The sequence below is a fragment of the Sciurus vulgaris genome (assembly GCF_902686455.1).
Source record: "Sciurus vulgaris genome assembly, chromosome: 3".
NCBI lineage: Eukaryota > Metazoa > Chordata > Mammalia > Rodentia > Sciuridae > Sciurus > Sciurus vulgaris.
The window spans coordinates 160,695,353-160,709,222 of NC_136463.1; the positions used below are offsets into that span (position 1 = coordinate 160,695,353).

The 13,870-nt window shown below is 32.6% G+C and overlaps 1 protein-coding gene across 6 annotated transcripts in view; it reads left to right on the forward strand.

Moving 5' to 3' along the window:
* Window positions 1-13,492, forward strand: part of PIKFYVE (phosphoinositide kinase, FYVE-type zinc finger containing) — a 124,881-nt gene extending 111,389 nt beyond the window's left edge. For all 6 annotated transcript variants that reach the window (XM_079133159.1, XM_079133160.1, XM_079133162.1 and 3 more), the window contains 12 exons: window positions 163-283; window positions 1,001-1,096; window positions 2,804-2,887; window positions 3,740-3,837; window positions 5,422-5,586; window positions 6,836-6,895; window positions 7,548-7,724; window positions 8,493-8,596; window positions 9,350-9,478; window positions 10,578-10,839; window positions 11,528-11,602; window positions 12,173-13,492. In XM_079133159.1, coding sequence (XP_078989285.1) covers window positions 163-283; window positions 1,001-1,096; window positions 2,804-2,887; window positions 3,740-3,837; window positions 5,422-5,586; window positions 6,836-6,895; window positions 7,548-7,724; window positions 8,493-8,596; window positions 9,350-9,478; window positions 10,578-10,839; window positions 11,528-11,602; window positions 12,173-12,288 — 1,487 coding nt within the window. In that variant the 3' untranslated portion in view covers window positions 12,289-13,492. The remainder of the gene's footprint in view (window positions 1-162; window positions 284-1,000; window positions 1,097-2,803; window positions 2,888-3,739; window positions 3,838-5,421; window positions 5,587-6,835; window positions 6,896-7,547; window positions 7,725-8,492; window positions 8,597-9,349; window positions 9,479-10,577; window positions 10,840-11,527; window positions 11,603-12,172) is intronic.
* Window positions 13,493-13,870: the final 378 nt, after the last annotated feature.

Sequence of the window (13,870 nt, forward strand, 5' to 3'; positions counted from 1 at the left end):
TCTCTTTCATTCCATAAGAGTAATTTTTTTCTAGATCAGAATTTTAAACCACTTCTGATAATTATGATGTTGTATTCCCCAAGGGAAAAGAAATAAAGTTGACACTTTAATTTTGTATTCTTCCTGAATGTTAGTATGTAAGTGGAATATTCTTCATCCTAGATGTGTTTGATGGACATTTGCTGGGATCCACAGACAGCCAGGTGAAGGAGAAGTCAACCATGAAAGCCATCTTTGCAAATTTGCTTCCAGGAAATAGCTATAATCCTATTCCATTTCCTTTGTAAGTATTATACAAGCTTGCATCTTTACTCCACTCTAAACTCTACCGTGTCTGTTTTTTTCACCATTGTTAATTTCTCACTTATATAAAATGCTTAATAATTGTTTTCCTTAATATCGTACCCTTGCACATTAGGGGCTCAGTAAATAGTACCTAAATAAAATGAATGAATGTGCCTTAACAGTGCCTAGAGGAGTTAGAGTCTAAGTGAGGGGAGCAAAATTAGGTTGAGAGGGAATCAACAGTGAGTTTCCATGTGATAACAGTAGAGTGGCTGGGTTATTTTTTATTGGACTAGTAGTATGTCTTCTCCATAGTTTCTAGAAGACTTTTCTCTCAAGCTTATATTGGAACAAAGTATTTTAAACTTTTTCTGTTCTTTGGAAATTCTTTTTGTGATTAATATGACCGAAGTTTTGGTGTTATAGAAAGTTTTTTTGGAGTGACTATTTTGTAATCCTGTGATTTGAAACCTAATTCTGATAATTTTCCAATTGCCTTTAAAATTTTTTTCTTGATTTTTTTTTTTTTTTGTTTCTTTTTTGACTTGAGTTTGTATCATCTGCATACATTGTGGCTTAATTAATTATATTCTGATTGTGCAGTATTTAATTAAAATTGTCCTGAGATTTACTTGGAGTGTGTTAATGGATTTTTTATTTGATTTTCTGCTAATTTTATTCTCATTTATTTAATGCATCTAAAAAACTTAAACAGTGATCCAGATAAACACTACTTAATGTATGAACATGAACGGGTGCCCATTGCAGTCTGTGAGAAGGAACCCAGCTCCATCATTGCTTTTGCTCTCAGGTACTGTTCATGGAACTTTTCCCCCTATGGTTGTATCTATGTATTTTATATATGTCTATTAATCCTATTTGTGGAATTGTTCACATAAAGCAAAACAAAATGATTAAAAAATATTTTGTTTCAGCATGGTAGTCTGTTCTCTTTGTACCTGAAAACCTTTTTGTCCAAATAATGGAATGTAGCATGACTCTTAAGTAAGTTCCTAATAACTGACCTGACTAGACAGTTTATCTACTCCTCCTTGAATCCTCTAACTGTTCTGTTTTAATTTGTACCCCGTATCCTTTACTTTGTTTTACTTATTAAAACATAATACATAGAACATATTTTCCTAATAATAGGTGAATCTTTTTTTTTTTTTTTGTATTCTGCACTCATTTCTTTCCTGCTTCCTATACACACTAAGTAAATTTTCCTACCTTGAGAATGCTATTCCCATGCCTTACCTCATAGATACGTTTGACTTTCTGATGTAGTTATCATGTGTCTTAAAGAGGCAACCCACTTTAAAAATATCAATGTCTAAAAACCTCATCTTTTTAATCATAAAAGTATCTTGGTAGTGGTTCAACTTAGTTTAAATAGAATCTAAGGTGTTGAATTACTTTTTTTTTTCCTATTGTAAGGCTTTAAACTTTTCCTTTTGGATATTTGTTAAAAGTTGTCCATTTATTCAACAAATGTTTGGCATTGTATATACAGGGGTAAACAAGCTTTTTTTTTTTTTTTTGGGTACCAGGAATTGAAACCAGATGCACTTAACCACTGGATTATATGCCCAGCCCTTTTTATTTTTTATTTAGAGACAGGGTCTTGCTAAGTTGCTTAGGGCTTTGCTACATTGCTGATGCTGGCTTTGAACTTGGGATCCTCCTGCCTCACCCTCCTGAGCCACTGGGATAACAGGCATGCATCACAACGCCTGGCAAGATTAACATGTTTCTGCCTTTGTGGTATTTAGCATTTACTGTTAGGCTAATAAGATTTTTTAAAAAGATTTTATATGATAATTTAAAAAATCTGCCTTTTAGCCTTTGTGAAGACAGTATTTTATTCTCAATTTATTGATTAATCATAATACATCAGTAGATAAGAAAGGTGCCAAAATGAAAATTTATTTTGTACTATTAGGAAGAACATATTCTAGTTAAAGACATTTTCTTTCAATATCTTTAAAAAGCAATATACCCTAACATGCCTTTCTTATTCTATGACATTTGATTAGTCTAAAGCATGACTCCCAGACTGCTAGTCCAAGAGTCTGATTTTTTTGAGCTAATGGAACATTTAGAAAGTTGGGGTTTTTTTTCTTCAAATTTAGTACCTTTAAATAGAAAAATACTCTTAAGTCCCTTTATTTTCTATTAATGAAATCCTGAGGATTTATTCTTTTAAATTACCTGTTTAGTACCTGAATTAATTTGATTTAAATTTTGGTAACTAGGTTCTTTTGATCATTGCTAAGGTTCTTGGTACTAATTAGGGGTCAGTGGGTCCTTATTTATATTGTTCTTTATAAAGACCATCGACCTTCCTCATGAAACTTCTACTTTGATCACTTTATTAATTAACTTAAGTGCATTTGATTAATCATGGATACTTAATAATGGTTGTGTTTCTATAATGCAAAACTTATTCTAAGCTTATGATTTATTTTTAAAGAAGAGCTTAACGTTTAACATTTTTTTAACCTATTTCTACCCTAAGTTGTAAAGAATACCGAAATGCCTTAGAGGAATTGTCTAAAGCAACTCTGTGGAACAGTGCTGAAGAAGGGCTTCCAACAAATAGGTGATTCATGATTGAGTAAACTGTATTTTAATTTAGTTATGTTGTCACTTCTGTATCCTTGTACTGCAGTTCTATTGTAGCATATTGTCGGAATAAAAATTTTTAGAATCCAGATAATGGCATTCATTTTAGCCAGTAATTGAGGCAACAAAATTCAAGTACAACAAAAGGCCTTAAACAGTCCCTTAGAATATAGTTTTCTATCAGTTGCCACAATATTCAGTGTGTTACAGATACACACTTCCCAACCTTTTTTTAAAAAAAATGAAAAAAACTACTGTTTTTTCTTAAAAATGGTAACTTGTAAAAAGTATACCACTGCTTGACTTTGTAATTTTAAGTGTTTGTGAATTTTATGTACCTAACAGTTAAAAACAAAACAAAAAAATAACCAACAAAACCCCAAACCAGTTCTTTTCGCATGTTCATTATTTTACACATTTAAATAGAAATTGTCATAGGCTCATTACTGAAATAGGTTTTCCAACTTTACTAATCTGGTAAAATTTGCTTGAATTATCACTTTTGTGAGTAGAATGAGACAAATGAAATTGTTATTTTCTGTAATTGGTGATAGATGCAAATCTTGCTCTAATGAACTTAAGGAAAAATTTTATAAAAGTCTGTGACTTTTGTACATTTTCCATACATTTTTATAGTTAAAGGATTTTACTTTCTTTAGTAGATATTTCAAGACTTTTCGTTCAATGTTCTAACCTTTGTTTATAAAAATTATTGATCAGATTTCTGATTTTGTGGGTGGGCTTAAGTGTACAGTAGTTTAGTGTAGGAATCAGAATACTCTGTGTTCTGAATAGTTTAAATTAATTTTTCCTTTGTCTTTCTTTTTAGTATTTTTGACAACAGGCCGAAGAGTAGCAGTCCTATTAGATTACCTGAAATTAGTGGAGGACAGACCAACCGCACAGCAGAAGCAGAACCACAACCAAGTACGATCACAAATGGAGAAGTATTTATATTTGTTTTATTTGTGATTATGATTTGAAGAAGAAAACACAAAAATGCCATTTGGCCAAGGATTTACTACTTCTAGTATTTGAAATATAATATGGATTTAACATTTTTTAATATCCTCTTTTATAGATGTGATTCTTAGATGTAAGTTCAAGTTATTGAATTTTAAATTCTTGAAAACTCCGGTCTATGCAGAAAGAAGGAGGATCTGCTTTCCTGGAGCTTTTAATTTAAAATGTACAATCTACAATAAAATGTGAACTTAAAATTTTTTTGATTTTACTGTATTAATTGGCACTATGAAAATTTTATGTTGTTTCCTTTAATCTTCACAATAAGCTTATAAAGTTATTTGACATCCCTATTTTCAGAAAGGAAGTTATGGTTTAGATTAAGTAAGTTATTCAGACAGTGGTGGAAATGGGATTTGAACTTGGGTTTCATTGACTTTATCAGTTAGGAATGCATTCAGCTACAATAACAGAAAATTCAGTTCTCTAAGGGCTTAAACATACCTATTTTTCTAAAATAGCTTAGCTTGGAGGTGGGCAGTTGCTGGCATTGGTTGAGCTGCTCAGCATTGTTATGATAATTGAGGGATAGTTTGTCTTGGATACTCTTTAGTTTTCCTCATGTTCAAGAATATTCCATTTTGTTTGTCTTTGAGACAGAAAGAAGGGTGGTGGAAGCTGCAGTTATTCTCTTATTCAGGAAGCAGAGGCACCCCCTTCAGTCTCATTGGTCAGAACTGAGTTTAGGGCCACCTCTAACTGCTGAAAAAAGTAGGGGGAGCATTGTACTGGGACTGCATACATGACTGCCTCCCCCCTCCAATTTTAAGTTCTGTTAGCAAGGAACTGGGTAGTAGTGGTTATTAAGGAAGCAATAATAGTGTCTACCACTTTAAGTGAGCACTTTCATGATTGACATTTTTTGTTGATTTTGTAAATGGTAATTTTTTTTTGTAAATAATAAATTTACAGTATTAGAATCATACATATTTGTGATATAATGAATGAAGCTCAAACCAGAATAAAAGAACAAGCTTTAGTAAATTCTTGGCTATCCTATGGTATTTATTTTTTGCAAGATACTGCAAAACAACTTGTCTATTTTCCCATTTTTAAATTTTGCAACACAAAAGATGAAAAGATGTTACCTTTAACTCTGAATTCTTTTAGCTTGTGGAGTTATTGTTTTAGTTTAATTGACTATATTATAAGAACTTAGCTATAATTTAATCTTTTAGCTTAAGATATGACGATATAATTGCTTTTGAAAGTCAGTTTTGAAAGACCATCTAGAGAATGTCTCACATTTTGACAGTCAGTTAGCTGACCATTGCTTTCCTTCTGTGTTTCTGATAGCAAGGATGATTGACTACTCAAAAACAATGACAATATCTTATAGAATAATAATCTGTGCAAATGAAAGTATCTGTTACTCAGATTTATTAGCCTTAAAAATGGTTACTGCTAACAAAGGAATAAGTTGAAGATTTTTATTTTCCACTTGCAGTGACCTGTAATTAAAATTAATATGTTACCTCTTATTTTTAGCTAAAAAGGCTTCTGGAATGTTGTCCTTCTTCAGAGGGACAGCAGGCAAAAGCCCTGATCTCTCTTCCCAGAAGAGAGAGACCTTACGTGGAGCAGATAGTGCTTACTACCAGGTTGGGCAGACGGGCAAGGAGGGGACGGAGAATCAAGGCAGTGAGCCTCAAGGTGTGTTAAGTAGACCAAATGTGCTTGTTCCAGGCTTTTATTTATTTATTTTGTTTTTTTACGTTTCTTATGGTGTTACATAGGTAGTTCTTGTTACTAAAACCAAGGCATATCCTCTATTCTCACTCCTCAGCATGGTAGTAGAAAAAACATGGCATTTGAGGAGTCCAGCTGGTTTCAGATTTTGTTGTTATCATTTATTGATACAATCAGAAATCTTTAGTTGCCATACCCATGAAGTGGTTTACTGAGGACTTAGTGACATTACACATGTAAAGCATCTATCCCACTGTGTTAACTCAAATACTCATGTTTTCATTCCACTGCCCCTGTCACTAAGATGTTTTCTTTCTTTTCTAATTACAGTAAAATTGTGCCTATTTTTGTTCATCTATATTTTGGTATTTTAAAACCATGTCTATCTGATTGTTTGTATATGGGTTTATAACAGTATTTGACAGATATGTTCATCTGTTTTTTATAAGGTTTTTCTGGAACATAGTCAAATCCATTAGTTTACTCTTGTCTGCTTGCTTGCATTAATAAGTTGAATAGTTGCAACTGTCCCTTTTACTATCTGTCCCTTTAAAGAAATTGCTGGGTGACCCCTAGGTTAGATCATGAGTTAGTAGTTAAAATATAACAATCACTGTAACAAATTTTGGTTAGCAATTAAGAGATCTATTTAGTACTCTGTAGGCTGCAGTTGGGCTGCAGATGTTTATAATGTGTTCCTTGGAGAGTCTGAATGCTTTGGAAAATGATTTTGAAATGTGAAAACTTAGGGGATAATTTGTTCTTCTTGATACTAATATGTATTTCACGTATACAGTAAACAGTGGATCTTGTAGTAGGTTTACCAGAAACATCAGTCAAAAGAAATTCTGAATTAGATACTAATATATGGGAAAGTATTATTTTACACACGTGGAAAACTGGTCATTAACTGATAAAGAAGCCATGGAAGTTCTTTGTGTAAGAACTGAGTTTGTTGTAATAGGAGAGACAAGTAAGAAAAATTATTCCAACTGAATTCTGTATTTTTTTATATATTGAAATTTCAGAATAACACTTTATTGTAATTGTTTACAGAGTTTATTCATCAATCTAACGCTTGCTTTGTAGTGATTTTACTAGGTTATTTTTCTTGTTGATGTACTCATTTTTGTTGTTATATCAGGAAAAAAGGTAAAATGAATGGATAACTATTTAAAAACTTTGCCTTTACTAATGATATTAAACCTTTTAGATGAGGCAGATGGAGGAGATTCACAGAAGAAACAATTCACAAATCCTCATGTTGAACTTCGTAAGTATAAAATAATATGTTGTCTGCCTAGGGACAGAGACCATAATTAAGCAAACTCTGTTACTTGGGAATTCTAGCTTTATACTAGTTAAATTTTCTGTTTCTTGAGATGAATATTAAGTCTGCCGACATGAGGTTTATTTATGTGTAATTTAGTTTCTAAAATATATATTGTTCAATTTATAATTTAATTTATAAATTTAATTCTAAAATTTCATAAATTTATAAATTATACTTTAGTTTCTAATATTTAAATATTTTCCTACTATATAATGGAGCTTGACAAGCATTTAGAATTGTGTATATGGGTACTAGAAACTTACTGTTCAGAACAGTATCATATACAATAAATTTTGTGATGTTTATAAAGAAATTCTGTAAAAGTACAATGATTAAAATACAGTAACCAGTGTAAAGGTAGAACTGGTTCTATTTATTTTTATTTTGTTTTAAATATGTAATAGTGATCATATGAATATTTTCTTATCTCCCCTGAAGATAATATTGACTGCATTCTGATAAACAGGCATTTCAATTTAACATGAGAGATGCTTTTGTGGAGGAACCTACATGGTTGCATTTAATGGTGGGGAAGGGAGGGAAAAGATATTTCTTGATTCATAAAAGCTTTTTTTAAAAACTTTTGTTGTAGAATTTTCTGATGCTAATGCCAAATTTTACTGTCGACTGTACTACGCGGGGGAGTTTCATAAGATGCGCGAAGTGATTCTGGGCAGCAGTGAGGAAGATTTCATTCGTTCCCTTTCCCACTCATCGCCCTGGCAGGCCCGAGGAGGCAAATCAGGAGCTGCCTTTTATGCAACCGAAGGTAAGACTTTTTAATCATTTACTGGTTGAGTAGTCTTCATCTTTTCCCCTAAAACGATTTATAATACTTGAACTGAGGTAGTACAATATTGGCTATTGGCAAATGATGTTTTCTTTCATTTTATCTTAAGAGGATTTAATAAAATATTTAAAAGAATATACCTCTATGTGTTTGTAATGAGACTGAGACTCAGGCATTGATCAAGTCCTTACCTTAGTAAACTCTATAGTTCTGAGCTTTCCAAAGGTAACAGAAAGAATACTTCTAGAAAGCTCAAAAGGGTGTCTCAGAACTGATAAAAATGAAAATAGAAATATTTAACCTGAAAGTAGAAAGACCAAGTTCTTAACCTAAAAAGCTTGCAGAATATGTGACCTTGTGTTTTAGATTCTATTTGTTTTACTGAAAGCAAAATTATTTAAGAGAATACAGCTGCTGTTTGATAAGAACTTTCATAACTGTGACAATGCATCATGAACAATGGAGTTTTTATAACTTTATTTGATAGTTCTAAAAATTAGATCACCTAGCAATGAATTTAGTTGTGGTACTATCAGAGTAGAGAACTAGTGACTACATAAATCCTCAGGATCTCTTCCAGCCCTTCAATTACTTGGAAATTGTGTTCTGATCAAAATTTTCATGGTAACATTAGAAAATATCTCTTGAAAGCATAAAATAAGGATGATTTGGGATCTCTGGAATGATTTACTATAGAAGACAGTAGATATTGTGATTGAATAAATACTTGAAATTTCTTCTTTTTAGATGATAGATTCATTTTGAAGCAGATGCCTCGCCTGGAAGTCCAGTCTTTCCTTGACTTTGCACCACACTACTTCAATTATATTACAAATGCTGTTCAACAAAAGGTAGAAATTCCAAATCTTCAGTCTTGGTCAACGTTCAGTTTATTGGGCTTTCTCCTATCCTGAGGGTTAGTACTAATGATAGTTCTCCCTGTGGCAAGATCTGAACAGGACTTGACTGGATGCTTTTGAGGTCTGGTGGAATGCAGGATTTCACACTGTAGTTTTCTTATCTCTGCCTGTGAGGAATCAAGTGATCTTGAGTAGGGTGTTTTTAATTAGTATGTATGTGAAAGTCAACTTAAGTTTAACACTGATAAAATTAGCTTCACATCGAGTAATTTGTAATTTTGTTGAGACAGAAATTTGAAACATGTTGAGAAATCAGGTGATGTCTCCTTTAGCTAGAAAAGCAGGAAGCCATTGGCCCAGGTTTGCATACTGATCATGAGCAATGCCTACACTCCTTCCCCCCACCTCCATAAAATTATGAAGAGTTTTAGTGCTTTTTTAAAGTTATAGTTCATTGTGTGTTTTTAGAAGAAACTAGATGTCATAATAAAGTACTTGAATTTGAACAACTGTGAAGGATTTCCCTTTGGAGATGCTAAGTGTCTAATATTTTCATTGGCTTCATTACCACACTTACTTCTGAAGATTCAAGGATTTGGGTTTCTTTTCAGGGACCTTTGGCTGGGTATATCAGCAGTAAATCATGTTTTTACAACATGTGGATATCTACAGAATATAAAAATTGGTAATAAAGTCACAAATAATCCCTTTTATAATAGTTTGCTTTTATCCTTTCTTGATTAGAGGCCCACTGCCTTAGCCAAAATTCTTGGAGTTTATAGAATTGGTTATAAGAACTCTCAGAACAACACTGAGAAGAAGTTAGATCTCCTTGTCATGGAAAATCTTTTCTATGGAAGAAAGATGGCACAGGTAAGGCATTGAACTATGTGAAGCATTTAGCTATTGGAACTCTTTGTACTTTTAGTTCTTGAATATCATGAATCCAAATAACATCTTATTTTATAGTAAATATTTAACTTTGGTTACTAGATAAAATTGGGACTTTTTTTTTTTTTTTTTTTTTTTTTTTTTTTGCAGTGCTGGGGTTTAAACCCCGGGCTTTGTGCTTACAGTGCAAGCACTCTACCAACTGAGCTATAGCCCCAGCCTGAAATTGGACTTTTTCCACCATCTCACTTTTTAAAAATAAATTTGTTGAGGCCCATAGAAGTTGAGTAACTTAGTTATTTTGAGATCTTAGGTTGGTCTAAATTCTAGAAAAGTGCTCTTCAAAGTTCTGGTTCTTAAATTATTTCCAGTCTTCAAAGTGTTAAGGAGCTTATGCCAAACTGTGATTCAGGGTACTGCTTTCTTCATGGACAAAAATCTTCATCTGAGAAACATGTTAACTGAACTAAACTGTGTGCTTAATGATCTAATGATTTACATTCTGTCACCGGCTCCTTAGCATCATCATGAGCCAGGAGCAACTGACCAGCACTGGTGTATAAACTACACTCCAGGTCATACTGGTTCTAGCATTCAGGTTCTCTGACCTTTGAGTGCACTGCTTTCCCTACTACCCAGTTATTCCTAAAATTTTGCTGTTTCTTCTCCATTGCCATAGGTAATTGTATGGTTTCAATATCAAGACTAAGTTTCCTAAGAAAGATGATTTGCATCTCTTTTTATACTGCTTTATGATCCAGTAATATATTTTTGGAGTTATCTGTTCATGTACCATAAAGTTGGTTAAACTGATCTGAGTATTTCTGAAATGTTTTAGTAATTGAGTACCTAGATATTAGTTTCATATGATATATTTATATCACCAGGGTTAGGTATTGTACACTTATTTCACTATGAATGACTGCTATAAATGTTATGATTGAATTTTAAAATTAAACTTCAAAGTATGTAATTGTAGCCACTACAAAGAGTCTATTTGTCTGCCCTTTTAATTTAATTTCATTAATTAACCATTGTAGCAACTCATACATAAATGACAAATAATTTTTCTTTCTACCAGGTATTTGATTTGAAGGGTTCACTTAGGAATCGAAATGTAAAAACTGACACTGGGAAAGAGAGTTGTGATGTGGTCCTGCTGGATGAAAACCTCTTGAAGATGGTTCGAGACAACCCTCTGTATATTCGTTCTCATTCCAAAGCTGTGCTGAGAACCTCCATCCATAGCGACTCCCATTTCCTTTCTAGCCACCTCATTATAGATTATTCTTTGCTGGTTGGGCGAGATGATACTAACAATGAGTTGGTAGTTGGAATTATAGGTAAGTTAATAAGTATATCCTACTTATAGTTCATGATTGAAAGAGAAAAAAATTATAAAATTCTTTTGAACCTCATCAGGTTTATTGAATATTTTAACAAACTTTCATTTGAAATTTTAAAAATAATAGTTTTTTCATTCTAGTTCCTCCTGTCCAGTTTCCTCATCTCCTTTTTCATTATTTTTTATCAAAAATACATAATTTCAGGCTGAGTTTGGTGGTGCCTCCCTGTAATCACAGTGACTTTAGTGGTTGAGACAGGAAGGTCACAAGTTCAAGCCTAGCCTCAGCAACTTAGCAAGATCTTGTCTCAAGATAAAAAATAAAAAGGGCTGGGAATGTAGCCTAATGGTAGAGTGCTTCTGGAGATAGATGTGTATGTACAGGTACACACACACACACACACACACATACACACACACATATACACATATACATATACATCTACATCCATATACACACAAAACTATATATTCAAGTCATTTGCAAATTAGGCCCTGTGTCATTGTTTTAAGGATTAAGCAAATTAATTTGGAGAAAACCTTTAGAAAGCACATGGTATATTGAATTCTTTCAATAAATGTTAAGTATTATAGAAATAGTAGTAGTAGTTATTTACTATTGTCATTTGCTTATATTTATTAACATACCTTGATAGTTAATTTCACCTGCCTCTTTCAACCACCAGATTATATTCGAACATTTACATGGGACAAAAAGCTTGAAATGGTTGTGAAATCAACAGGAATTTTAGGAGGACAAGGTGAGCAGAATTTTTGTTCTGTTTACTCTTTAAGTTGTTCTCATATATTCCTTATCATTTAAAATTTAAGAACTATTAAAAAATTTATGAGCTATTAAAATTGTAAAAAAAAAAAAAAAAGTGGGGTTATCTCTGACTTCATTTTCAGAATGGCCAGATATTAAGGGAAATTGTGTAGGTAGGAAATGCTGGGTTTAAATTTGTGTTAAAATGCCAAAAATTCTCAAAATAAGAGTTCAAAAGGAAGAAAAAGCTAGTGGTTCTGAATAAGAGGTTTTCTCTAAATAAACACTTGATATTTTCTAGTTCTTTGGGCACCCCAGTCTCATTTGTCCCTCTAGCCATCTCTCATCTCTTGGAAAGAAATTGTCTTTAGAATAAAAGCTTCTACTAGGAAGGAATCCTGTTGCATGGCAGGTGGCACAGTTGGTAACCCTACCTCCTCACTTAGACTGCTCTGCTATATGTGTCTTTATGGAAGTTTATATGAAAAAACATATTTGGTTGAAAACTGATAATCAATTATATGTATAAAATGATTTTTTTCCCTTTTCTCTTTCATAATTTTAGGTAAAATGCCAACTGTGGTCTCTCCAGAGTTGTATAGGACTAGATTTTGTGAAGCAATGGACAAATATTTCCTAATGGTACCAGACCACTGGACAGGATTGGACCTGAATTGTTGAAATCAAGCACATTTTTTTGAAATGGACTGTGAAGGAAACAGTCAGGAACAAGAGACCAAAAATAATTGACATGTTTTATTTCTTCATCACATTCACCTGTGTGCAGAAGGCTTTCGGTTCCTTGGTTCTTTAGATCGTCCATGTCTGAAGGATAAAAACTTTTGCACTTCGGGTTTTGATACCTGTGAATTAGAAGTCTGGGCTGGGGATTGGGAAGTTGCATGAACATTTCTTTATTTAAGCTAAAATACAGATATATGAGGTATGAGAAACTGAGTTATCGTATTTGTTAACTTAATTGAAGAAGAAAAAACCATGTCTTATAGATTGTGAGTTATCTTGGCCTTAGAGTTGCACATTGTTTACTTAAAAAGCATTTTTAGTGCTGTTGAATTTATTTGTGTCTCCTATATAATAATTTAATGTTACCTATAGTCAGGATTTCTGAAACCATGAGAAAAATTTTAATTTCATTAGTGGCCAGACAAGCAGGTTTGCATTTATTTTAATTGCATTTATTTTAATTTAAATCAGGAATCCTGCCATATTCTGTATCTTCCTAATTTACTTTGTTTTCAGGTGTTCAGTTTTATAATTCTGCCTTCTCTGTTGGTGACAAGAGGATGCAACCATTAACTTTAAGCATTTTTTAGAATACTTCTTAAGCTTGTTTAAAACTTTTGAGTAATCATTATGTTAAACTACACTCATCTGTTTACGTTTAGGTTTTAGGTACTCCATTTTCATTATTAGTAAGTTAGTCTACAATCACGGAATTTCTAAAGGAAGAATTATTAACAAAGAATTTTTAAGTGTAAAAAATAAATTAGATCCAATCCAAGAAATTGGATGAGGAGGAAACACTTGGTTGTTTTTTATAGGGGTGAAGTGTTTCAATATAACCAGCAAGTTAGGCGGCATATATTTCCAGTGTAGACATTCCCATTTTACACTTTGCTATACTCTGACCAGTTCTGCTCCTGAGACATACTAAGAGATAAAGTAATCTTACCAAGGCGCTTCTTTTTTAATGAGCAGCAATTTTAAAAGGTGTTTTAAAAGGTGATTAAGAGTATTCAACTTTGATGAAATTCTGATCCCAGAATGTTTCTTGTTAGCTTCTTTCTATTGTCCTCCATCAGGGGACAATTTGGGGATTTGTAAAATTTTTAGAATTTCATTCTTTTTCAGACTTCCTTTAAAAGCACATTAATTTTCACATTAAAAAAAAAAGGAAGATGCATTCAGTTACAGACTGTATAGTAAGTACACAAATAGGAACATTTTGGAAAGCTTGCTTTAAAGAATGAAAGCATTGGTTTGTATTTGGTGCTTATTAAAAATATAGTTAATTTTGAACTGGAAGCAAGTTGACCAGGAACTTAAGACTTAACTGATGTTAAGCTTCCTCCCCTACTTACGTATGTATATGTGCCTTTTGAAGATACAGAAAATATTGATGATTTTAGTTTTGATATAGACGACTAGTAAAGGAGATGTGCAGAGGAGGAAGATGTGTGGAACATCATTAAATTTTTAGGTGTCCAGGGAAAAAGAGATTTTGTGTCTGATTTGAAATACC